The 27271-nt window shown below is 44.7% G+C and overlaps 1 protein-coding gene across 1 annotated transcript in view; it reads left to right on the top strand.

The window, feature by feature from the left end:
- The window catches only part of MAP3K9 (mitogen-activated protein kinase kinase kinase 9), a 78848-nt gene that overhangs the window by 3355 nt on the left and 48222 nt on the right, over positions 1–27271 (top strand). The window contains exon 2 of the mRNA XM_019632750.1: positions 5111–5524. Coding sequence (XP_019488295.1) covers positions 5111–5524 — 414 coding nt within the window. The remainder of the gene's footprint in view (positions 1–5110; positions 5525–27271) is intronic.

Raw genomic sequence — 27271 nt, 5'->3', positions numbered from 1 at the left:
GCCACTCGGCCGGCCCGACTTAATCTTTATTGTAACAAAAGTTACCTCACATAGAGTAGATTCCTATAGCTAGAACTCAGATGATGAGAAAGGAGGAAGTACCTTGTGCCTACTGAAAGAATTGACTTGAAGAACATGGCATTTGAAGGTCCTTTCTTCCTTTTTTTTTAAGGTTATTATTTTATTGGGGAACAGTGTGTTTTTCCAGAACCATCAGCTCCAAGTCAAGTAGCTGTGGAGGGTGCAACTCAGTGTCCCATGTGGGCATCGAACTGGCAACCTTGGTGTTGTGAGCACTGTGTTCTAACCAACTGAGCTAACGTGCCGCCCTGAAGGTCTTTTTTTTTTTAAGGTATTTTATTTAGTATTACGAGGAGTTCTGATCTTGACTGGAGTTCATTCTTAAAAAAAAATTTTTTTTTTATTAGTTTTAGGTGTACAAAACAATGCAATAGTTATACTTTTCACCCCTCACAAAGTTACCACCCTCCTCCCCCAAACTACCACCTCCTCCCCTGTGGAGTTAATTCTTGATAATTCAAAAAATTTGTTCCAGTCAAAAACCAATTAGAGGGCCTAATGAAAAATAGATACTATGTTAAATATCCAGGGATAAAGAAATAAGATAAGGAGGTGATTATAAGTCACACATGAGGGAGATTGGTGATGTAAATACATAATTTCAGTGCAGTGCTTTGATAAAGATGAACACAGGAAGTTGCTGATAGGTGTGCTTCTGATCTGTATGCTAATGTGCACTAGCTCAGTTAGTGTCAGAAAATAAAGGTGATTGGCAACCTTGTCTCCAAAGGTTTGGAATGAAGTTGAGCCACTGACAACTTTTCTCTAGTTATCCTTTTGAGCTTCTCCTCTGGGGCATGAATTGTGACATTATATTGTGAATAGAAGACACTAAGTCAAGTAATAATGTTCCATTTTAGTTTTAAATATGACTTTTCAAAATGAAAATTTTGTTTCAAACTTTATTCAAAACAGAAGAGGGGGAAATTACTAAGTCTGTGACAAAGAAAAAAATATAGTGATATTATAAATCACCTAACATTTATATATTGCTTTTATCCCCTCCAATGTAGATATTAGAGTATAGCTCTCCATATGGCTGACAAATATAAATAACCCAGAAGCTCTCTCATCTGCCTTATTTTAGTGAAAGATGAAAAATATACAGTTCCAAATTTGTCATCTTGGGAGATACATAATCCTAGGTATTTTTAAAAAGTTTCTCCTGCAGGAGAGTTGTGTCTGTTTTTAAGCAGGGCACAAGTTAAGATTATTATTAATTGATGTTTATTTTTCTTGCACCCACTAGAAAATAAGGATGTATTTTCAAATATACTTCAGATTTTTAAATGAATGAGATATGTACCATTTACGTGCCCCATACCCACCAGAATGTGCCTATACATTTAGTTTCCAAGTATACAATTGAGAGGGAATAACATCTTGATTCTGAAAATGAAAGAAAGAAGGTTTTGTTCCTGATATTCCAGAAAATGGCCTTCCACAGAAGCTGAAAAATGTGATGAATGCAACTTGACCTGATTTTTACTTAAAACCAGGTCTTGACTGGAGCAGGGAAGGGGAGGAGAGCCCCATATTCTCTCAGCTGCAACTGAAGGTCTTGTTCCTACCCCAAGGGACTCCTTGGGAGGGAAGGGAAGAAAACCTTCCTTCCTTTCCCCCATCAACCACTGTTCTGTCCTCTCTCTGCTTGCAACCTGTGTCCTATACTTTTCTGGAAGACTGGTGAGAATAGTTTCTTAACTAAATAGCAAGAACCTGAGAGAGATTATTGCTTTGCCTCCCCCACAGAGGTTTTCCGTCTTCTGCAAACGGCCATCAGAGGAGCTGTCCTTTCAGCACCCTAGTTCAGAAACACATCCTTTAAGATCCTCATATATTTAAATAAATATTTAACACCTCCTGTGTGTTCACAGCTATGTTTTAGACCAGAGGAAAGAAGGCAGGGTGCAAGAGGAAATACAGCAGTTCGTTCCCTGAAGAAGAATTCAGATATTCAGTTAAGGAATTAAGATGTGTAAATACTAATTTGTTAAATAGGCACATATCTTTTCATCAGTGCAAAAGCTGGTAGAAAAAAACGAATGTTCCTTCCCTCCGTGATCAAGGAGACTCCTAACATAACATATATATTTCTCCAAGAGGGTTTCTTATCTCTCTTTAATATAGTCATATTTTTCTCATTCATATAGTTGAAATAAGGCAATAATTAGTAATCAGTCAGGTTTTGTTTTAGGACCTAGAAACACTCAAGCTATTTTAAGCAGAAAGTGCTCTAGCACAGGAAATTAGATGCTTACAGAATTACTGGAAGGGCAGGGAGAAGGGACTGTCAGCTGGACCTATGGAAAAAATTTCCAGAACATTGCGGACCTGGCCCACCAGACAAGATGCTACTTCTCTGACTGGGAAGGTGTAGAATCAGGAGTTGTCATTGAAGATGTTGACTTCAAGAACACCTGGTTGTAGCTGCAGTCCAGAAATTAAGCAACTCTTTGGCCTTGAGCATTCTTCTCCACATCCACAGAGCTAATGATTGAATACTGATGTGCTGTTGCAGGAAAACCCCACTTCTCCACAGCCATGCTTGCCAGGTGAAACAGCAAGATGGTCTCCATCTCACCTCTGCTTTCCAAATCTTGTGCATCTAATTGGCAGAAGCTAATCTGCATCCAGAGCTCCAGCTGTCAGGGAGTCTGGGAAATGTAGTTTTTAGCTTTCTGGTATCTGTAGTTAGTACTGAAAGCCATGCTAGGATTTTAGAATGGATGCTGACTGCTAGTCTGCAGGACCTGCCACACTATTTGTTCTTCAGGAAGACTGCTAGATAAGGTGATAAGCTTGAACAATTGGAACTTCTGGGATCAAGGCGGGCTAGACTTTTTGTATACCTAAAGACAGTCCAACTCATGTTTCCTAAGAGTTTCCTTTGTGCAGACTGCCAGTTGCATTACAAAATACAAATGAATCTTAGCCCTAGGTAGGATAGAAGCACTATAATTAAGCAAGAACAGAGTTTGGAACACCACCAGCGACTGAGTGGAGAATGGAGGCATTGTGGGGCTGGCCATACATGTAAAAAAGGGAACAGTCGGCAGTGAGCAGTTCCTCTTTTGCTCTTGTCAAAAGTTCAGAAATATATTTTTGTTTTCTTAGTTTTTTAGCAAAGTTGCTTTTTATTTCCCCCCCAGCAAAAAAGTACAGGCTAGTCTCTGTATTTGTTGTAGGAGGTACGATTCAATTTTTTTTTTTCAGATCTAACTTTACTTTTATTTTCTACTGAGGCAGATTTTTTTCCTCGTTTTTCTTTACCTAGTGAATATTCAGTGTGATGAGTACGGTGGTGAACAAGGCAGATAGAATCCACCCTTGTGGATCTCACAGTCTAGCAGGATGACAGGCATTGAACAAGTAATTATAACCATGTTGAGTCTTGCCAAATAGAGACGGCTATGGAAGTGTTTGATGGGGGCCTGACCTCGTTTAGTCGGGGGTTAGGAAAAGTTTCTCTAGGAAATTGATGTTTAACCTGAGACCTGAGAGATGAGTGTAAGTAAGTCAGGTGAAGACAACGAGGCTGAGAAGACAGAGAACAGGGTTTTCTTGAGAGAAACATAAATTAGCGCTTTGCTCCTATAGCAACACCATATCTAGCCCACGATTTATAATCCTTGGTAGCTGTTACTATCTGTCCATAGAAGCCTTTCCAAACAGAGCAAAAGATATAAGCAAGTACATACCTTAGATTCGAACTCTGGATTTTGGGAAGGAGAATGAGTGGTTAGGTGTGATACTGGGAACATCAGGAATGGAGCTGTACCCCGGTGGCCACTGGAATAAGATGGCTCCTGTGAGGCGTCTGTCCCGCACATCTTAGTTGCCAGGTCCTGGGAGAACCAAGTTTAAAGGTCTCCCAATGTACTCTGCCCTCCCTGTCCTCACTGCTGCCGAGGTTCACACTCTTGTGCTGCTGTGCCAGGGTTACTGCAGGGTCTTCTTAGCGATTCCTTCTGCTGCAGGCTCTCTGTCCTTCAGGTTGGTTACATTCCACATAGCTGCCAGAGTTGGTTTCCTTTCTAAGTCACAGGTCTAATAACACTCTCCTTCTTAAAGACACATGACTCCTATTATTTACAGTATGAAGTTCAAGCCCCTCAGAATGGCTTTAAAAGCATTCTATGATCTGGCTGCCTTCAACAAGGCTTTGAGTTTTGAACCTCATCTCCTAATTCTTATAATCCAGCTGCACTGGGCTCCCTGAAATTCCTGATATGTCCTATACCAGCAGTTCTCAACCTGTGGGTCGCAACCCCTTTGGGGTTCAAACGACCCTTTCACAGGGGTCTCCAGGTACTTGTATGTGGGCGTATCTGCATGTGGGCCTGGAGACGGATAGAGGAGCGGTGTCTCGGTTCCTAAGACCATCGAAAATATGTGTTTTCCAATGGTCTTAGGCGACCCCTGGGAAAGGTTAGAACCGCTGCCTTATACTCTCATGCCCCATGTTCTTGCTCACGACCTTCCCTCTGCCTGAATTGTCCTTCATTGTCTGATGAGATTTCTCCCATTCATTCTTTAGGGCCCATTTCAAATGTTGCCTTCCTTGAGAATTCTTTCACCACTTAGCTCTGATTGCTGTCCCATCATGAGTTGTTAGTGGTTTTCCTAATCTTCTGATCATGCTGCTACAAAAGCTCTTTCCACTCTATGGTTTGGTTGTTGCATGTCTGCCTTAGTACTGGATTGTATGCTTCTCACCACCTAGTACACAGTAAAATCTGAATAAGTCTCATCAAAATGACCTTCCCTTTAGTTAAAATGGTTGGTCTCAGTTCAAGATTCTGCGTGACTATTTATTGAACACTTACTATGTGCTAGTCACTAAGGATACTGCAACAGGAAGTAAATTAATCACGTTTCCTGCCCTTGTGGAGCTTCCCTTAGGGTGAGTGGGGAGACAGAAAAGCCAGGCAAACAGACAACGTGTATTTACCCACCCAGGTCAATGGGTGATTAAATGATGTTTTCAGAATGTTTTTGACTTCTTTTTTTTTCTTCTATTTCTCAGTGTTAGAGATTGATTTTGCGGAACTAACCCTGGAAGAGATTATCGGCATCGGGGGCTTTGGGAAGGTCTATCGTGCTTTCTGGATAGGGGATGAGGTTGCTGTGAAAGCGGCTCGCCATGACCCCGATGAGGACATCAGCCAGACCATAGAGAATGTTCGCCAGGAGGCCAAGCTCTTCGCCATGCTGAAGCACCCCAACATCATTGCCCTTAGAGGGGTGTGTCTGAAGGAACCCAACCTCTGCTTGGTCATGGAGTTTGCTCGTGGAGGGCCTTTGAATAGAGTGTTATCTGGGAAAAGGATTCCCCCAGACATCCTGGTGAACTGGGCTGTGCAGATTGCCAGAGGGATGAACTACTTACACGATGAGGCAATTGTCCCCATCATCCACCGCGACCTTAAGTCCAGCAACAGTGAGTATGAAGGGATGGGGCTGGAGGGCTTAAGGGCAGTTTCAGACTCGTCCATGGCTTCAGCTGGAGTGGATTCCTGTTGGAACCTTAGTGGGTGAAACTCCTTGCTTAAAACCATGCCATCCTTGAGCTGAGCAGGGGTGAATGAGTGCCAGGAAAAATTGGTTTAGGAAGAGAAGAATGAGGCACCCAAGGGGTCTGGAGATAATTCTGAGCTCAAATTAACAGGTAAATTTCACAAAGTGTAATTCTGGTGTGGTGTACTGTGTAAATATATATATATAAATATAAAATTTGTATGTATTTTTCCACTTGAGGGAAGTGTGTCTGTAATCACAAGAGGGGTTTTCCTCTCTGGTGGAACATCAGGTAAAGCAAACCCATACCACCTGTTTGCATTTCTGTGTAAATACTCTGACTGGGCCCCACCAGACAGGGGCTCTAAGGAAGAGGAGGAGGTGCAGGTGATGCATGTGACAGCGCCAGCTGAAGAGCACAGCCTGGCTGGTGGTGTTAGACCTCTTGATAGCCTAAGGGTGGTATTAATTAATTGTCATAACTACCTAGTGTTTAACAGCAGGGAACCGAAGAGTAACTGTTTATTAAACATCCAGGATCCATAAATTGGATTGTAAAGCAAGTGTTAGACATAATTAAATAATGAGTTGGTAGACACTTCAGTCTCTTTTCTTGGCTGAATCAGCAGGTGCTGGGAATATGCTTCTATTGTGTGCTCATTTGTGCCTCTCACCTAAACTGCATAGTAGAGAGGATACAATTGGCTAAATGGTATATGCTTAAAATCACCGTGAGCATCCTGTCCAGAGAGGAGGGCTCTAGGACTTTGGGGGTGGCATGGGTCCCAGGAACTTGACCCTCTCTGCACCCTTCAGCTTGGAGCCCAGAAGCCCTTCAGGCTTTGTTTTGTTCAGAGCTCTTCCAGGTGTGGCTTATTTTTCTGTTGATGCTATTGTGAATCTGTTTACTTTAAATAAATAACGTTTTAAAAGGATGTAAGTAGTAACTTTTTTTTTGCAAAAATTAGAGAGTGTATATAACAAAAAGAAAAGAAAGATAACACGTAATGTTTTCCTTCAAGGGAATATAAGTAGTGCATTTGGCATATCCTTCCAGACATTTTTAAAACATACGTGGTTTATATATATACAAATATATTTTCCAGTTTACTTTAAAATAGTCTTTCTTAGGGCCGGCCGAGTGGCTCAGTTGGTTAAGAGCTCGCTCAAGAGTTTGAGCTCTGAGCAACAGCGGTTCGAGTCCAGCCCGAGCTGAGCAGCCGCTGAGCTGCCAACAGGTAGCAGGATGGCTCAGCTTAAAAAAATAAAATAAATAAATAAATAAAATAAATAAATAAAAAATAAAATAGTCTTTCTTACCCTTGTCTCTTCTACCTGTGTCCTGTTCCCACTTAATAAAGAAAAATTCATCCCTGTGAGAGTGTGGAACATTATATATATATATATTAGATATAATGCATGTGAAGGATTTAAGATCCATAAAATAAAACCTGGTTTCTCTTTTTCTTCTGCCATTATTCTATCTCTTTACCATATGATTATTTTCATCCCTCCTTCAAAATTCTGTTCTTTAAATGTATTAAACAAATCAAAACATTTGGTGATCCCTTTTAAAAGTAATTTCTACTTAGACATTGCTTTGGATGATGGAGTAAGAATTAACAGATGTGTTGGTAGGAAATGTGATAGAGAAGCTGAGTTTTCTTTATTATACTTTTTTTTTTTAATTGGAGAACAGCCATGGTCATTGGTTGCACATGGCTTTCATGCTACAATGGTGTAGTGACTCTTTTAGGGAAGGCGCAGCTCACAGTGGCTCATGTAGGGATCAAACCTGCAACCTTATCAGCACCACGCTCTAACCAACTGGGCAAACCGATCACCCCTGCTTTTTTTTTTTTTTTAATATCCTTATCATGCTGAGAGAACTAGGCAAAGTGCTCTAACCTGACATAATTGAGCCCATTAAAACACTTAGGCTAGGATGATGGAATTCTAAAAGTTAATTTGCTCTATGAAGTTTTAATTTGTAGTGTAATTGCAAGCTGTAAATAACAAGGGTTTTTTTTTATACCTTTTATGAGACTGTGCTCGGAAGTTTGGCTTTTGTGAAGGAAAAGCTAACAACATATCAAGGTTCTGCTGTTTGCAAGAGATGGCAAGAGACCTGAATGTCATTCTGTCATCCAGGAGACAGAGCCCTGGCCCTTTCTTTGTCCTTGAGTGGGTTTTAGGATTGCCAAGGGAAAGACTTCAAGTGCAGTGTATTGTGGGCAGGAGTTGGACCTACACACAGCGCTGTATTTTAAAGGACCTCATCAGGATAATTAATATCTGAAGTGTGCCTGGTCCGTTGGGCTGCATGGTTGGTGTTAATGTTGATGCTGGCTGTATGTCTCACATGTGAGTTGGGCACCTCCTTGGCATTTGTCTGTGGGCAGCTATTTGCCTGGGATTATATACAGTATATCCAGTGTGATCCTTGAAGACACTACTGTTCTCATCCCATTGCTGTGTGTGCATAACTTGAAAATCATTTTAGAAATGTTATGTCACTTTGCCTCTGGTTGGAGAGTCATAACTTCTTTGTGTTTTGCAGACCTGGGGACACTGGCCTGTCTCCCTTGATTTTTACTAGGGATTCCAGAGAGCTGCATTTTGGTCATTGTCAGGTGAGGGCAGAATTCCATGAATTATATGTATTAGTTGACTTTGAACCTCTAGAGAAAAGAGTATATGTATATATGCGCGCGCGCGCGCACACACACACACGCATATGGGGCTATCTTTGTGGAAAAAAAGAAAGTTGATGATAAACATCTAGTTATAAAAGGCTCAGTAAAAAAGTGATTTATTAAAATGTTTGATTACCCTGGTCACCTACTTAAAAAAGTAATTTGCTATTTACTGGCAGTGAAATGTAAGAGCATGTATTGGGTTGTCAGAAAAGTCATGACGTATTTTTTTCTGTTTTTCGTTGCAAAAATGCATCATGACTTTTCCGATAACCCAATAGCATCCTATATTGATATATAATCCGCAGGTTTGACTGCACATAACCTAAAAAACAAAGCAAAATAACAGTGGCTAAAACAAGGTATACATTCATTTGTCTTTGAAAAGAAGTCTGGAGGGTTTTAGGGCATCTCTATTTTAAACCCCATTTTAGTGTCATCAGGGACCCAGGCTCCTGTTTTTCACTCCATCACCCCAGTACATGGCTTGTATCCTTGGGGTTGTGGTCCAGGATGAATGCTGAAATGCCAGTTATTTGGTCTAAGTCACAGGCCTGAAGGAGGAGGAAAAGCAGAAGCATAGAATGTGCTGCTGTCGCTGACTTGTTTCCCGTTAACCACCCAGAAGTCCAGCAAAATACATTAATTGGTCAGAATGTAATCTCATAGCAATGGCTAGCTCAGAGGAAGCTGGGAGATGGATGATTTTGTTCTGGGGAGCAGTGAGCCCAGCTAATTACCAGAGCTTATTACCAAGGAACAGGGAGAGCGTGGCTGGTGGCAGTTTTACCACGGAATCTTACGCGGGACGTGCATTTGGAAGAACTGTTATCTCAGATAATTGGCATCATAGCCAAAAAGGTTAGCCAGGCCGTGGGACATGTGGCTCAGACCCCTGATTTAACTAGTGGTTTCTGTTACTTTACCACATTGCATCATTAACTTCAATATCATTTCTTGAAACGACTTGTAAAAGCCCTGGTTATAAAAATGGATTTATGTGTCTCTGCTCTGTCAGATTGGGGAAAACCAGCTGCTTGATTGCTAGCAATGGTGTTTGTGAAAATGGTCTTTTAGTGGCAAGATTTTCCTTTTGGGGGTAGGTAGATGGATTTCAGGATTTTGAATTACAGGCATTTGGTAGAATAGCCGTTCAATGGTGGCCATTAAAAGTTAAATTAGGGGGCTGGCTGAGTGGCGCGTTGGTTAAGAACTGGCTTAGGATGCCAGAGGGCCCTGGTTCAGATCCCACATATGAGGGCCAGTGACACTGCCTTCTACAGCTAAGATGCTGAACAACAGCTCACCCTGGAGCTGGGCTGCCGTGAGTCACCGGCGACGGCGTAGGCTGCAGCCCCTGCTGCAGTGGGTTGCCATGGGCTACTGTGTGTAGCCAGCAGCCAGTCGGCATGAGCGGCCAGCAGCTGCAATGAGTTGTCGTCCAGAGGCCGGCAACTGATCTGCCTCCTCTGGGAAGAGCGCAATGATGGTGCCAGCTTGGGCCAGTGAAGCCACATCCTCCACAACTAGACTGAAGAACAAAACAACAGCAACTTGTCTGTTCTCCTTCCCCTGATTCCCCAGCATTGTTCCCCTCTCCCAATTCCCCAATAAAATCTTTAAAAAAAAAAAAGTTAAATTAGGGGGCCAGCCGAGTGGCTCAGTTGGTTAAGACCTCACTCAAGAATGTGAGCTCTGAACAACAGCGGTGTGAGTCCCCACCATGCTGAGCTGCCAACAGGTGGCAGGATGGCTCAGCTAAAAAAAAAGAAGTTAAATTGGGGCCAGTCGAGTGGCTCATTGGTTAAGAGTTGGCTTGGGAGTATGAGCTCTGAGCAGCAGGGCCGCCAGTTCAAATCCCACAAGGGCCGGTGACACTGCGCCCTCTACAGCTAAGATGGTGAACAACAGCTTGACCTGGGCTGCCGTGAGTATCCGGCAACCACGTAGACTGCAGTGGGGCTGCAGTGGGTTGCCATAAGTTACCATGAGTGGCCTGCAGCCAGTGTGAGCGGCCCGCAGCTGGCGTGAGCCCCATGAGATGCCGTCCAATGGCCAGCGACCAATCTGCCTCAGCCGGGAAGAGCGCAATGATCACAATACCACCCAACATGGGCCAGTGAAGCGACATCCTCCACAACTAGACTGAAGAACAAAAGCACAGCAACTTGTCTGTTCCCCTTCCCCGATTCCCCAACGCTGTTCCCCTCCCCCAACTCCCCAATATAATCTTAAAAAAAAAAAAAGTTAAATTAGTACCCTTCCCCAATTCCCCAATAAAAATCTTAAAAAAATAAAATAAAAAAAGTTAAATTAGTGTAAAAATGAGATCAAATGTAAAAGCTTTGGAAAATGGAAAGCCTTACCCAAAGGGAAGGTTATTACTTTTATTATGAAATAACTTATTTCCTCCTCTATGGGAAATGTAAATAAAACATAGAGGTGAAAGCAGTGTGTGTTTTTCCAATTTTTGCCTTTATGCCTGTTTGTTTTCACTCCTAAATCATGTACAGGAAATCCTAACAAACATGTTCCTTGGAGCATGCTTTCCCCTCTCCCACTTGTCGGTATATTGTGGCTACTTTCATGTAAGTAAATATTCTTCTACTACAAAATATTTAAAGGCTGTACTGTATTGCACGATTAAATATGCTATATTCTATTAACAAAGTCAAACCCCTATATAATAGTAACAACAACTGATACTCATTGAGTGCTCTCTTTAGGTCAAGCACTGTCTAAGCACTTTGTGAGGGTTCTCATTTAATTCTCACAGCAACCCTACAGAGTAAAGACTATGAATGTCTTTATTTTACAAATGAGGAGACTGAGGCTCTGAAGGGGCCAGTCATTTCTCTAGGAACTCACTGCCAGTCCTAAGACCAGGCTCTGGGCCCAGGCCTGACTCCTCAGCTTGTGTCTCTAATCACTACCCTATTGTTGGCACACTGCTGTTGGGCAGCTGAAGTGTTTCACTGCATTCTTTCCAGTGGCCCTGGCGTACTTCAGTTTCATTTAATTAGGAGTAATATTATTCTGCTCAGAGAGCCATAGCATCCACGTTTCATTAATGTATGATCAACTTCCTCTTAATCTCATAGTTCAGAGAACAGAGATGAGTGGTGAACTGTATTTGGTTTCAACTTCCTCTTAATCTCATAGTTCAAAGAATTTCGATGAGTGGTGAACTGTATTTGGTTTGGGACTAGCCACACCCGCCTTCCTCTTTTCAGATGTCAACTTAAACTTCTCATGAGGTCTTTGCTGCCTTACCTCCCCTCTTCTTCCTCTAATTTCCCCTTAAAGCCAAACTGCTTTTCTCTTTCCCTTAGAACTTCCCAGCCACTAGGTTCTCATTACACTCAGCCTTGCTGTGGGAATAACCTTGCTTTCAGGGATGCCTTCGCCTCATCTCTCTGCCTGTCCAAATCCTACCCATTTTTCGGTGCTCAGCTCAAAACTGGCTGCTTCTCCTTCCTGATAGCCTGCCACTGTAGTCAGTGCTATGTAGTTGTTTGGTGCTAACCACATATTTCCTGATAGTATGTAGAAGAATATTAAGGTAACAAGGACTAGAGCTGCTAGTCTAGTGGTTGCAAGCTCAGATGCCTTCCAGTCAGAGTCAGTAAGTGTGTGAAGCAGCTCTGGTGAAGCTGTAGGGCTCGCTGGGAATGATGGTGAAGTGTCTGCTCCACCCAACACAGGCTATTGAAAAACAAAGCAAAACACTGCTAGCCTGCAGCCAGTTGCCAATTGCATCCCTGGCCTCCTTGTTTCTTGGCTACGATTTCAGGAGCATCCCCTAAATCTCCAAATAGATGTTGTATCTTTAGCTTCCAGGCATTTGAATGAAGGAAGGAATGAATAAAGTATCATTTGAACTGGTCTACTTGCAGGATCTCAAAAGTAAAAATTCCCCTTCTCTTGTCGTAAGAGGACCCACATGCCTCATTTGCATGTTAGTTGCTTCCCATCCTCATCATCTCCAGGCCCTCTATCCTTGCTCACATCTGCGTTCATCAGCCTGTTCTGGGTGCAGAGTGTGGCATTTTTATAGCACATTTGTGGCTCACCGCCAGCGCCTCTGAACTCTTCGTTCTCTGCACACTTCCCTGATGCTGGCCCGGAGTAACTCACTGGCTGGTGTCTCCAGTTGCAGGCTGCCAGGTGCTGCTGGAAGAGGCTACTATCCTGTGCTGCCTGGATCCACTGCCAGCTTATTTCATCCAACTTCAGCATTCCGTTTTCTCCCAGCTTGTGAATCTTTGTCACGCTCCTCACAGTGCCCAGTCCAGTTTTGTTGAGTTGTTTGATTTCTTGCAACTGGAGGCCGAAGTAGCACCCCCCCCCCCAATTCTGTGTTGACTTGGAGTTCACAGGCTAAGGAAGCAGAAGACCTGCTTTCTTGAAGTGTGAGGAGGACAGAGCTGCCATCTTGCCCTTGACCTCAGGCTGGTTGTAATATTCTAAGTCCTGGCGTGCACCTGGACCGGATACTGGCCACAGCCTCTGACTGCGTTCCCTGTAGGATTTCTCCAGATGGAGATTTTGCTGGCTGCAGGCTTGTGGAACACAGCGACCCACTGGAGTCCACGCTCTAGTGTCCTTGTTCCTGCACCCATTCCCCCTGAGGTGGAGCACATTCCCACCTTAGGGCCGAAGCCACTATGGCACAGGCATCCTGTGTCCACAGAAAGGACTTACAGGAAAGGATGAGGAGTAGCCATAAAAGTAGCTTTTCCTGCAGGAGAATAAAATAAACTATAGCACTTTCCCAGAGTGGATCTGGGAGGCAGTGAAGTATTGGCTAGAGAACCCATTTCCCATTCTTTTTGAGGGGTACATAAATGACTTTCTCTGTGCCTCATGAATGCATCCCCAGTTGAGGTACTACCAACAGTACCTGGCTCATGCACTTCTGAGTCTCCCCCCATTATCCTCCCCATTTCTGGTCTTTGGGGTTCTTTACAGAGAGCTGGAGGATGATGGATGTGGTTTGAGGATTTTTCCTGGCAAAAGCATACAAGCGCTCAGTGAATTGGATGTCTCCTTTGGTTGCAGGAAGCTATACCTACGGTCAGCTAGTGGCCACCAGGCACATTCCAGAAGATTATGTTCAGTTGATGGGTCGTGTTTTCCATCAATACAGAGACATGTTCTGCAAGTAAAAAAAAAACCACATAAGTGACTAAAGCTGAAATGAAGCAAGTAACCAGCCAGGTGACATGACTGAACAGAGGAGCCCAGTGAGGCCAGGAGGCCTGACCTATAGGTCGCATTATGTCTTAGTTCTTTAACTTTGTCTGGGAGCCTTGCTTTTCCCTTGGGTGTGGCCATCTCCTGCACAAAGGTGGTTTTCATTTGTATGTGAGTTTGAGTACTTGGTGTTGGGAATATAACAGTAAGCAAAAACAGACACAAGGGTCATGCCGAGTGGCTCAGTTGGTTAAGAGTGCGAGCTCTGAACAACACGGTTGTCAGTTCAGTCCCCACATGGGCCAGTGAGCTGCACCCAAGCTGAGCTGCCGCTGAGCTGCCAACAGGTGGCAGGATGGCTTAGCTGGTGAGAACACGTGCTCCTAACAACAAGGTTGCCGGTTTGAGTCTCACATGGGATGGTGGTCTACGCCCACCCGCAGCTAAGATTGAACACAGCATCTTGAGCTAAGTGGCCAGGAGCAGCCGACGGGCGGCCGGATGGCGACTGGACTTGGAGCTGAGCTAGCTGCACCCTCCACAACTAAGACTGAAGGACAACTTGGCTGTTCCCCTTCCCGAATTCCCCAACACTGTTTCCCTTTCCCAATTCCCCAATAAAATCTTAAAACAAACAAACAAAAAAACCCCACAAAAAAACGGACATGAGCCCTGTCCTCATGGAGCTCCCCATGGATTCAGGGAGAGGGACCTAGAATGTAAAGTCATGACTGGGGAGTGGTGTCCAGGGAAGATGTTGGTTCCAGGAGAATGACTAATAAAGGGACATACCTGAGATTTCCTGGGAATGTGATCCGAAGGAGTGAGGAGGAGTTAATGAGACAAAGTGATGAGGGTAGATGGGGCAAGGATGGTCCAGGCAGACAGACTAGCAGACACAAATGCCCAGTGAGAATATGCCCCCCCACACCCCGCCCCAGGAGGCAAATAGTGCCCTTGACATTCCCTGTGGATCGATCATCTTGCCTCACTCCTTTCCTGTGGCTGAAGGAGCTTCATGAGGGAAATTGATCGCTTTGCCTTCATTTCTCCCAAGCTTCCTCTGGAGCGCCGCCCACCTTCCCTTCCTCTGCTGACTGGGGGCTTCTCTGCAGCCTACTCAATGGGGCTGGAGGAGCGTGGGACCCTGGCCAACATTTAGGCACCTATAAAGCCTGTGTTAGAATTACAGCAGAAGGTTGTGTTGTGTGAAGGATCTTGGTAGGTATTTCTGGACTACGATTGAGCTGTTAGCTTGAGGTAAACAGCCTCCATGAGGGGTTGGGTCCAGCTCAGGGCAAGAAGGGCTTCAAAAGGTATGTGGACTCTGATTTCTAGACAGTTCTTTAGTCTCTTCTCCTTTACCTCTTTTTTTTTGTTTGATTGTTTTTTCAGATTTTATTTGGGGGAGGGGAACAGTGTTGGGGAATTGGGGAAGGGGACCAGCCAAGTTGTCGTTCTTCAATCTTCACTGTGGAGGGTGCCAGTCGCCATCTGGCTTCCCGTCGGCAGCTCGTGGCCTCTAATCTCAAGGTGCTGTGTTCAATCTTAGTTGCCGGTGGGCGTAGCCACCATCCCATGTGGGAGTCGAACCAGCAGCCTTGTTGTTAAGTGTGCTTGCTCTATCCACTGAGCCATCCAGGTGGCAACTCAGCTCAAGGTGCCGAGTTCAGTCTTAGTTGTGGATGGGCATAGCCCACCATTGAACAGGCAATCTTATTACACCAGCTGAGCCATCCTGCCACCTGCTGGCAGCTCAGCGACAACTTAGCTTGGGCGCAGCATCACTGGCCCATGTGGGAATCGAACCGGCGGCCCTATTGCTCAGAGCTCGCGCTCTTAAGCCAACTCCTAACCAACTGAGTCACTCGGCCATCCCCAAGTCTCTTCTCTTTTACCTTTGTTTCCTCTGATTCAAGCCCCCATTGCCTTGAAAGTCAAATAATTATTATGTCTTCTCTTCCCTGCATCTCGCCTCAAACAAACCTAGTAACGGCTATAATAAGTAGTGACCTCTACCTTTCACAGGAGGCCTTTGGCACTGTCATCACTCAGGGTCAAGATTCGTGCTTCCAGATCTCTAAAGAGATAAGACAAAAGCCTGCCTGTCTCTCCTTTCCTCCATGTCTCTTGGAAAATTTTCCATTTCTGACTTGGTGCTTTTACCTCATTTCCGTGAGGTAGCTCAGGGTCACTTATGGATAGGGAAACTGAGACATAAAGTGGTGACATCAGTGGCCTGGTTGAGTCAAGAGAAAAATGTAACTTTTTCCCCAGGTTGCTCATCCCTTCACCTTGGAGTCCCCTTCAATACCCCCATCAGCTTCTTGTAGAACCACACTTGCTCCCTTATTAGGGAAGGGCTGTTAACCTTGAACCCCTTGGACTCTATACAAAATGTGTGCAGGTTCATTTTGCGGGGAAAGGGTTATAGCTTCTACCAATCCAAGGCTCAGATAAGGTTATGAATCAAGACTGTTACAGAGAACTTCTTAAATCGGGCATGTGTGTAACAGGAGGACTGGTGCAGCGAGAGGAACACTGGCCCAGGTACCGCCCTTGGCACTGACTAGCTGGTGGCCTTGGGCACATCTTGTGATCTCTCTGGGCCTCAGATTCCTCGTCTGTGAAATGAGGGATTTGGATGGATGGTCTCTGAGGTCCCTCCCAGGACTGACATTATGTGATTTAAGTGTGACTGTGTGGGTATGGGGAGCAGGCGATGACCACATGATGTGTCTGAATCTGTGTGTCAGGCTGTAGGGTGCCCAGGTTCCCCACTTTCTGGCGTCTTGTTGTGGGGCCAAAACTCTTGATAGGGAATCTTCACCAAGGGGTTTACAGCGAGAAAACAGCTGACAGGAGCGCACAGGTGCGCCCTTTCCTGCCTATGGCATGACAGATGGCCTTGTTGAGAGAAGATGCTCTGGTCATATGAATCGTGACGGGGATTCACAATAAACCAGGCGCAGCCTGCATCCTCCAGTAGGACTTGGTTAGTCAAATGTGCTTCTGACCTTGAAGCTAAGTGACGGGTGTCCTGGTGTCTCAGGACATTGCTGCTGGCTTCCCACCCACTCCTCCGAAGCGACATAAGTCTTTTTCAGATGGGGCTCAGGCCCACTTAGGTGGCTATAGTCATGTGCCTCTGTCCCCATTCACCAGTACGATTGTAGGAAGACCGTGTTCTGCAGCCCATTAGACTGTGATAGTGAGATATAGAAATGAGACATGATAAAGCCATCGATCGCATGTCCCTTTCCCTGCTAAGTTCCCTGGGATTTTTGCTCTCTGTAGGAAACCTGGAGGTTTTGATGTGAAAAGAAAGCATTTCCCCCTTAAGCTTGGTTTGGGGAACTACTGTGATCTAATTGAAGGAACACTGGTTTGAGAGTTGGAGAGGCTTGGGTTTCAGCTACTTCTTGAGCCCCTGACATTGGGCGTGTGGCAAGCTTCTTGGAGCGCCAGGATTCTCACCTGTAAAATGTGGACAATACAGAAAAGAGCAGTGTTGTTTCATCCGGTGTGAAATAATAGGTGCTGGTGTCACATAGGAACCACAGTTGGTAACGGAGCTGCACTTTTTCACTCTTTCCAAGGTGTAGGAGAAACTTCTTTCTATTCCTAGTTGTTTGAGGTGTGCAGAGGGCACCGTTAGGTTTCCCTGTGTGAAGTGGTGTGAGGATTTTAAGCAGCCCTGAGCTTCTCTCTCCAAGTCAGCCAGTGTCGTTTCGCTGCTTTCACTGAAATGGGCAGATTTATTTCAGCAGAAGCCGCAAACAGGGGATTGATCCCCACCAGCCCCTTCCAACTGTACCTGGGCGTCTTGTGGAAAAGGCCTGTGCCTCTTGGTCCCTCTGGACCCAGCTTAACTCTCAGTGCTTGGCCCCCTGAGAAATGCTGTCTCATCTCTTTATGGCCTTTGGCCTGATTGAATGGGACAGGTGGCCAGTTTTATGGCTCTGCTGGCCTCTCAGCTGATAATTAAAATGCTTATACCCCAGGAGGAAGGCCATACATTTCTTTCTCCCTTCTCTCCTGCCAAGGTCAAAGGGAATGCCTTTTTCAACCTCCCCTCTCCCTTCCCAGCCTCCCAAATCAATTTAGCATCCTGTCTCTTTTAAGACTGGAATATTCAGGAAGGGCTGAAGAGATCTTATTTTGAGTGTTGCAGTCTTCTTTTACGTGGTTGCCTATTTTCCATTCTCTGTATAGCATCTTTACTTCCTACAGCTATTCCAAATCTGGCTGTGTCCAGCACTTAGTAGGTCCTCAAGAAGTGTTTGTGGTTTTGATTATTAGATTCCAGTGCTGTACCCCTCCTCATTCATTAATTCCCTCCCCCCTTTTCCCACCAGGACATTCTCCAAACAATGCCAGAACTCTTCTCCTTTAGGGCACATTTAGGATGTGAACCCCCTTTCCATTGGAGAGGACCCCACATGAGCTCTGGGTGAGACTGCGTTTGAACCCTGGCTCTATTTCTTGCTAGCTGGGACCTTGAGCAAGTGATAAACTCTCTGTGCCTTAGTTTCTGTACATGTGAAATGGGAATAATTATAACCCCACCTGTGTCATTTTACAGGGTATAAGTGAGGATTACCTAAAATAATCTAGGTGAAGCTCTGCACGTAATAAGAGCTCCCTTTATTGATCATTATTATTGTAATTCCAGTGGCTACATTTATTCCCTCAGTATTTAGATCCACAATTTGTGATCCTGTACTTTTGAGTATAATTTCCCTTGTATTTTCAGTGTTTTAGTCATATTCTCTCCGATTGCACTATGGAATTTTTAAATTCAAAATGTAATACATGCGCATGGTCAAAATAGTGGAAAATTGAAATACAAGGAAAAGTCAGTCTCCTTCCTGCCCTACACCCTAAGTTTGCTTCTTAGAAGCAAATTAAATTCAGGTCTTTTTGGGTCTCCTTTGATAATGATTTTCTTATGGAAACCGGAATCTGAATAGGATCTTAACAGCACAGGTGTGTTTCCTTCCCTTCCCTTCCCTTGCTCCCTACCTCCCCTCTCCCTCCAATATGTATAATATAGTTTGCATATGGCAGTCCAGGTGTTTAGCAGCAATTTCAATTTTGCTGTGAAATCTTTCTTGCCTTTTCTGTCGCTGGCTCTTTTCTGGATGGGCTCAGACTCTTTCATGGAGTGAGCTGTATTTGCTTCCGCCAAGTCCTTGCTTTTATATATCCATTTCATAAACTTTTCAGGAGCTTAGGACCCTACAGGAAGGTGTGCCTTGGAGTTGCTCAGAGAGTCAGGAGCCCGTTGCCTGTGGAATTGCCCACCTGCAGAGGCTCTGTCTGCCCATCCTGGGAGCAGGGTTGGGGCGGGGCCTGTCACCACACCAAGCGGGGCTGCAGGACCCTGGCAGTGACTGATCTTGTAACTAAGACCTTTCCCTGAAAATTCTTGTCACTGTCTGTAACCTGAAGTGCCCGGTAAGGCAATGTAACAGGAAAAAGTATCACTGAAAAAAGAAAAAGTTACCTCAGATTTCACTGTGCAAATGTGACTGTTTTTATTTCATATATGATTTGCCTATTCTTGGCTATATACCTCATCTCCTGCCATTTTATTCGTAGTGTACATGCTGTCTGGACTCTTACTATATGTTTTTGTTTCTGTATTCTGTTAACCTTCAGAATCCACAAGGAAGGAGAAGAGGTTGGGGAAAACAATAATAGTCTTCAGTTTCCAGTCATTTTTAACTTTCTTTGGTGTTTATTGGAACCTTAGTGCTTAGAGGAACCTTAGCATTGTGACCCTGAGAAGTTGAGTGACTTGTCTACTACAGTCATGCTGTTGGCATTCCTGAGTCTCAGGACAGTGTTCTTTCTTCCAGCCCCTGACAGTGGGGCCTGCTCCTCTGTCAGGCTTTCCAGTCAAGTCCAAAGTAGTGTGGACAATGGTGGAATTAAGGGCTACACACCATCTGAGGCACTGGGATGACTTGCCTGTAAGGCCCTGAGGTCAATGCTGGCGAGTGAGGTCTGCCTCTTTCCTGCTCACTAACAGGAGCGCGTTCATTTTCTTCACTGTGTTAGGTAGAAGGATAAGAATGTTCACTGCTCTTCTAGGTGGTTTAATTTTCAGGAAGAGAAAACAAGTAAAAACATTTTCATCTTTTTTTCAGCTTTATTGAGATATAATTGGCACATAACATTGTGTAAACAAAGATGATTTGATACACATGTGTATTGCAAAATATCACCACAATAGGCTTAACACCTCTATCACCTCATATAATTACCTGAGAGAGAGAGAGAGAGAGAGAGAGAGAGAGAGAGTGTGTGTGTGTGTGTGTGTGTGTGTGTGTGTGTGTGTGTGTGTGGTGAGAACATTTAAAGCCTGCTCTCTTAGCAACTGTCAAGTATACAACACAGTAGTGTTAACCATAGTCACCGTGCTGTACATTCGAGCCCCAGAGCTTACACATCTTCTAACTGGAAGTTTGTACCCTTTGACCAACATCCCCCCATATCCCCCACCTCCCAGCCCCTGACAGCTACCATTCTGCTCTCTGTTTCTGAGTTCAGCTTTTCTAGACCCCACATACATATGATATATAGTATTTGTCTTTCTCTGTCTGACTTATCTCTTAACATAACGCCTTCAAGAGTCATCCATGTCATCGCAAATGGCAGGATTCCCTTCCTTCTCATGGCTGACTAATATTCCGGTGTATGTATACCACATCTTCTTTATCCGTTCCTCCGTACGTGACGCTTAGATTGTTTCTTTTCTTTTCTTTTTCAGTTTCAGGTGTACAAAGCTACATCATAGTTAGACATTTACTTCCCTCGCAATAGATTGTTTCTTTATCTTAACTATGTGAATAATGCTACAACGAACATGGGAGTGCAGATAATCACTTTTAGACAGTGATTTTTTTGGGGGGGGATAAATACCCAGAAGTGGGATTGCTGGGTCATATGGTAGTTCTATTTTTTGAGAAACCTTCATACTGTTTGCCATAGTGGCTGCACCAATTCACATTCCCATCAACAGTGTACCAGGGTTTCCTTTTTCTCCATGTCCTTGCCAACAACACTTGTTGACAATAGCCATTCTAACAGGTGTGAGGTGATAGCTCCTTGTGGTTTTGATTTGCATTTCCCTGATGACTGGTGATATTGAGCATCTTTTCATGCACCGGTTGGCCATTTGGTTGTCTTATTTAAAAAAAATGTCTTTTCTGGTCCTCTGCCCATTTTTTAATCAAATTGAAAAACATTTTTATTTCTTAAGCAATCAGGTCCTGGTACCTGTTCTTAGGGATAGGAATCCTGGGGAGGATCAGTAATAATCTCTCTGCTGTTGGTAGTTCTCCCTTCTTCCCCTGTAGGGGACCTCCATTTTAATTATTTGGATTAAATAATAAAATTAGCTTGTCTATATATCAAGTGCATGGCAGCTGGTGACAAGGAAAGAGGCACCAGGATGGCGATAGAAAACCATTAAAAAATTTTCCCACATAAGCTTCTTTCAGATGATTTAGGATTATTCATGTAACGTAGCATTATATGATTTTTTTCCTTAGACAGTTATTCATGGTGACAATCAATGGTAAATGAAACTTTATTTCTCCCCAATATTCCCAGAGATGGGATGAAGAATAATCACATTTTGTATTTGGTACTATAGAATTTTATTTGGAACTGTATCTATTTTAGGTAATCCAGGCAGATTTGGTGTTAGACCCCAATTTACAGTAGGGGACAGTGAGGCTCAGAGAGGTTTAATGCCTTGCCCAAAGACACACAGCTAGAGAATGGCGGAGCCTGAACTTGAACCCCAGGCTCTTCTTTAGCACTTGTGTGCTATTCTTTCTGCTCTGTTCTTTGGGAACAGATTGCAGTAAAAAAACTCTCTTCTAGCAGCATGTTCTGAAGGATGGACTCTGACTCACCAGAGTCTGGGTGTGCTGGGGCTAGTCTTAGGGCCTTTGTGGGGCAGATCATTCCCACATCTGGAATTGCAGGGAGAGGACCCTTCACTCCCCCAAACCAGGGGCCTCTGACACCTCTGGACCTAATGGCCCTAAAAGGCACAAGAACTGTGAGCTAGTTTCTCATTTCCCCTTTTCCCAGGGCCCCCCCAAAAGCACAATATGAGCCTCAGCTTTGCTTCCTGTTAGTGTTGATTCTGAACCTAAGGTAGGTTTACATACAGCTGTCCAAAAGCTGGGCCATTGCAGAAATTTCCACTTTATTCAACTCTTGTTTTTATGTTTGTGTTTGGTTTTGTTTTTGTTTAAAGAAAGGAAGTATGTATAGATTTCAGAGAAACTAACAGATGCCTCTTACAGAATGAAAAATTTTTTAACCAGAAAAGTAACGTCAACATTCAAAAGTGTTTGGACACATCTGTTAATGGCAGAGCCCTGTATGGTTATTCACATGGCATGGCTTTTAGCTCCGTGCCGTCTTGGAGGTGAGCAGGCCCTCCTTTGCGGCTCAGTTTGTAACCAGGTGGACCATGTTGGACCAGCGCGGCGATTCCATTTCCCATGGAGGAGAGCTAGCTAGGCATGCTTTGTGGTGCCCACTTACAGTTTTTGATTAATATCATGAAAGAGAAAGTTGAGTTTTCACCATTCGTTCTTTAAGGTTTCAGTGATTGCTGGTGGAACAGCCCCCCAGACTATTATGAATGAAGCTTCCCCGAGACTCCCTTCTTCCGCCTCATGAAGAGAATTTTGACTTTGTTGCTACCAGTGCTTTTGAGCTTGAAGGGGAGGGAACAGGGACTAGAATTCTGCAAATTCAGCCTGACGGAAACTCTTCTTAAAACGAAATTTTCTGCAGGAAATTTGTGAGCTTTTTTGTGTAAGAGCAATCAATGGGAGAGAAAAGGGGATTTGAAGAAGTGTTGCTATGGACCATGTGACCCTCTGGTGCCTGACAAAATAAGGAAACAGTCCAACTAATTTTGATTTACTTTAGGATGCTGCCCCCTGCTTTCCCACCCCAGCCACTGGACACATCTCTTCTCTGTGATAGAACCTGTGAATCTGGCTTTATACACATGGTTCTAGGTTGCATGGACCATGAACCCAGCCAATTTTAGGCTCCTCTAAGCTTTTCGGTGCTTGATTTGATTTGGAGTATATTGGAGGAGAGGCGGGGAATAGGAAGGTCACTGATAATGACTTTCCAGAAAGAGAAAGAATGTCCCTGTTCAGGAAAAAGGAGATATTCTAAGATCTGTCCTCACAAAGTTCCTTGAGGGCAGGAAATAAGGCATTTGAGTATTTCCCCAGCAGTTTCTGGGTATACCCATTATGCCTGCCTTCCCAGGTATCAAGGAAGGAAGGAACAGACAGGCTTGCCACTGGAAACTGAGGTGTACAACCTTGTGTGGTTTTGAGTTTGCCCAACCATGGTAAGATTCTCAACTCCATCACACAGGGAATAGGATTTGTAGAGTAATTTTCGGAGGTAGGCTGGGAAGGTACAGGCACACACCTTGTCTTACCCCATCCCAGTGGGCATGGAGGTAGAAAGAAGGTACCCGGAATGGCACCTATAGCATAGATAGAAAGACAGGCAGAACGAAGCTAGTCTTAGCCTGAGGAGGTCCTACTCTTCGATGGAGAGGGTGAAGAGTGACTCATAGGAAACCCGAACCTGTGTTTCTTAGCTTTCCAGGACTATTAAGGACTTGTGGTTCAAAATGGCAACTCCCGTTGTTTTGAGCCTTGGTGGTCGGGGCTTCCTTGCCTGCCAGGTGCTGGTGATGGGTATCTATGGTGGGTCAAGCTGCTTCCTCGTCCGCCCTCAAATCCATTCTCCTTTGTGATGCCCTGGGTGAAGCACAGTCACGGAGCCTGGAATGTTTGTGTTGTGCGTGGGTTATGATTCGGAACCCAACAGGTCCTTGTGAGATACTGATGTGCCTGCTAGTGTATAGGTAGGTGCTACGGGTTAGGGCACTTTATCATGCGTAACGTAGACACCACTTCCACCACATTCTTTCCGTCCTCAGGAGCCATACTATATAACACACCCAAACAACCAGAACAGTACGAGGCGATATGGAACAGTGTACCCGAGGTTCAAGAGGTGGTGTCCAGAGAAGGCAGAATTCTCTGGAAGGACTTGATGGGAGAGTTAGGCCTTAAAGAAGGAGTGGGATTCAGGGGGGGCTAGTAATAGGGTGATGGACCATAGCAGTGTCTTCCAGGGATGGGGGCCTTCCTCAGCCCAGACAAGCCCAAGTGTTTGTCGATGCTGTGCCCCTGTCACCTGAGTTCTTTAGGAGATTCCCAGACCTGGACTGTTGAACAGGAAAGCCATGCTCCCAAGTAGTTGAGTCTTCCATATAGAAACAGCGCCTGTCTCCAAATGGCTGAAGAGCAGAGCATGGCACAGTGTTACGTGCTGTGCGTCAGGGAGACTTGGCTTTGGGCAAGGTCCTCAACCTCTGAGCCCATTTCCTCTTCTGCAAAATGGGAATAATCCTAGTACTTAGTCGTAGCATTGTAATGAGCCTTAAATGAAATTGTGCATGTAAGCCCTTAGCATAATGCCTGGGACAAAAGTAAATGCTCAATTAAAAGGAGCTATTTCCTTTCTGAGAAATACTATTTCTAAGAGCACCTGCTTCTCTGGTAGCAGGAGATATGAGAATAGACTGAGAAGTGTGTCACCAACTGTTTCCATTATTGTTGCTTTGGAAGAAACCACCCCACACTGAGCCCTTTGGAAAGGGGCTCAGTAGGAATGACTTTCTTCTGCTTCTCAGTGTCTAGGGCCTCAGCTGGGAAGATTTGACAGGTCGGGGTGAGGCCAAAGATGGAAGCAGGAATCATTAGGCAGGCTTGTTCACAGACACGTCTTGTGCCTGGGCTGGGAGGACTTGAAGGCTATGACTGCTGATGGGGGTGCCCACCTCTGACCCCTCCATGAGCGTGGCTGTCTCAGGGCCCTTGGCTATCTTAGGGCCCTTGGTCTTCTCACGTGGTAGCTCAAGGCTTCAAGCACAAGTGTCCAGTGAACAAAGCAGAAGCTACATCATCTTTTCTGATCTGGCTTAGAAATCATCCAATGTCACTTCAACTGCATTCTGGTAGTTCAAGTGAGTCTCAGTCTCACTCAGATTCAAGTGGAGTGGACAGAGACCCACCTCTCAGTGGGAGGAGCGTCCAAGTCACATTGGAGAAAAGCATATATGGTGGGAGATGTTGTACCATTTTGAAAATGCAACCTGCCCTGCCCGCCAAGGGAACTCTGGTGGCAGAGCATGGGGATACAGGTCTCAAGAGCCTTTGCCTTAGCAGCGCCCCGTGCCCACATGCCAAGAAAGATGAATGAAAATCATCAAAGGTCTGATGTGCCCCCTCTCTTTTGATTATTTGTATCCTGTTTGTAGCCGGGTGCTTCTAAAACAGGACAGAGATCTGGCAGCTTTTCTCAGTCAATGTGAGCTGCTATAGTGGGAATATTCATGGCAGGTGGGTGTTTGAGGAGGTGTCCTTTCATAAGGAAAGTGGTTTCTGTTTCCTGCTGGTGACAACTGTGTCTGGAGGAGCACAGGCCTAGAGTCCCAGCTGTGTTATCTGGGCCTAATTTGCACACGGTGGCAGTGGCTGTAGGTACCCACGTTGACGTCTTTTGAAATAGTCATATTTTAGGATGCTGGAGAGAGCAAAGTGTCCTGCAGACACATGCTGGGAGGTTCGGCCAGGGAGATTTTTCTGTTTTAATCACAAGAAGCTTGGTTATAAGAAAACCTTTACTCAGCAGCATGAGAGAGGTGGGAAGGGGGTACAGCATCCAAAGAAGAGATGAAAGTGAAGTTCCCATGGAAAGCTAGGCTTGGTTAAAAGGGTTATTGAAAAATAGCTTGAAAAAGGCTGGTGAATTGCACTATGCTTGCTTGAGACCAGCCAGTTAGTCTATAAATATTGTACTTTTCCCTATCATGTCCCCTTCTATGCTCCAGTCCAACAAAGCAGCAGAAATCCACCCCTCAGGCTGTTGAATCATGTGGCAAGCACATGATAAAGAAGGCTGGTCTACCCATGTACATCTGATTTTCCCTTGTTCTCCATGCCACATATTCACAAGATGTCTGGCCAGAATTGGGAGTGGCCCAGAACCCTGGGCACTCTCTGGGTTTGAACTGAGGCCCCAGTTGCATAGTCCTGTTACCTAACTAGCCTGTCTGAACACCATGCCTAAGGCCCAGGGGCCTGTCTGAGCACTGGCTCATCTGCTAGTTCTGTCTCCTCTGGCCTCATTCTTAGTGGTGCCATTCCCTGAGTTCTCTGCTGCATGCCCACGGCTCACATCGTGAAGCACAGCCCATTGTCCCAGCTGAGTGTAGGACTGAGCTGTTTTGGCAAATAGTGTCTGGTCTCAGCCCGTGAAGACTGGAACTGTATGTGGTCCAGACAGTGGCAGTTAGTGATGTATGAGTTGGTGACTACAACTGGAAACAGAGGAACCATGTTCCTAGCTGGTTGCGGAGTGGGCGGAGAGGGATGGGAAGCTTCAGTCCCTGTTGGAAGGGGAGAGTGGGTGGGTGGATGTTGGCACAGAGGGGAATGGGACCTCTAAAATCTCCTGTACTCACAGAATGCTTGTACCTTCCAGTAAGAATGATGACATACAGGTACACAGCCGGAGAAAGTGGGTGATGTGAAGCCAGATTTCCTAGGACTCATTGGCCACCCCTGCTCCCTGTACGTGTAATTAATTACTCCATCTCCTGGTCCCATCATCCCCATCTCCAGTACCTTAGTTTATCCCTTACCACATTTCCCGGGACAATTGTATCAGGCTATTGTGTCCTTGCTGCCAGTCTGTTGCCGTCTCAGTTCAATCTGTCTTACCGCAGCCATGTTGTTTTGGTAAAACACAAATCTGATCATGCCACTTCCCTGCTTACAAACTGCCTGTGACTGCAGGGTGGATTCCAAGGCCCTGCGCGTGGCGTGTGATCTTCCAGTCCTGCCCCAACCCTTTGTTCCAGCTCCATCTTCTCCCTTTTCCCTTCATGAAGGTTCCGCCCCAGCTACAAGGGACTCTTTCCTGGATGTGTCAGGGTTTTTTTTCCCCTTTGCCCTGGAACCACATTATTCCCCCTACTGAAAGTGCCCTGGTGCTCTCCCTGGACCAAGCCCTGTCCTTTCTTTACAGCTCTAAGGGCAACTCTGTATTCTGTGACCCCCTTCCAAGGAGTTTCTTCCTCTCTTTGTCTATTATTTTCACAGTTCTCCACGTAGGTGCTCAAGTATGATGGACAGATGGGGTAGAAGAAGGTCATCATTAAGACCATGGGACCTGAAGCCAGTTGTCCAGCTTTGCCACTTTATGTAACTTTGAGGAATATCTTCACTTCACTGATCCACAGTATCTTCATCTGTAAATAGTACCCATCTCGTGAGGTTTTTAAATGACTAATGCACGTCAGACACTTAGCACAGTGCCTGGCATGTAGTCAGCGCTTCATAAATACTCACAGTGATGATGATGGTTATTGTCATTGTTATTATTATTATTGTTATTATTAAATGACTTAATTTTTTATATTAATAAAAATACATATTTATTTTAGATGATTTCAACAATATAGATGAGTATAAAGAAAAACTTGTCACCTCAAATAACCCAGCGAAAACTGTTAGCATTTAGGTATATATCTTTCAGGTGTTTTTTTATATGATAGATAGAAAAACAGCATATTCTTAACAAAAAGAAATAGGATCAGACTATATATTTTTGTGTGCTAATGTCTTATTTTAATAGTC

Source organism: Hipposideros armiger, unplaced genomic scaffold, assembly GCF_001890085.2.
Source record: "Hipposideros armiger isolate ML-2016 unplaced genomic scaffold, ASM189008v1 scaffold_1169, whole genome shotgun sequence".
In the NCBI taxonomy this organism is placed as follows: domain Eukaryota; kingdom Metazoa; phylum Chordata; class Mammalia; order Chiroptera; family Hipposideridae; genus Hipposideros; species Hipposideros armiger.
Note: the sequence above shows the minus strand (reverse complement) of the source record. Positions and strands in the feature narration are given on the sequence as shown.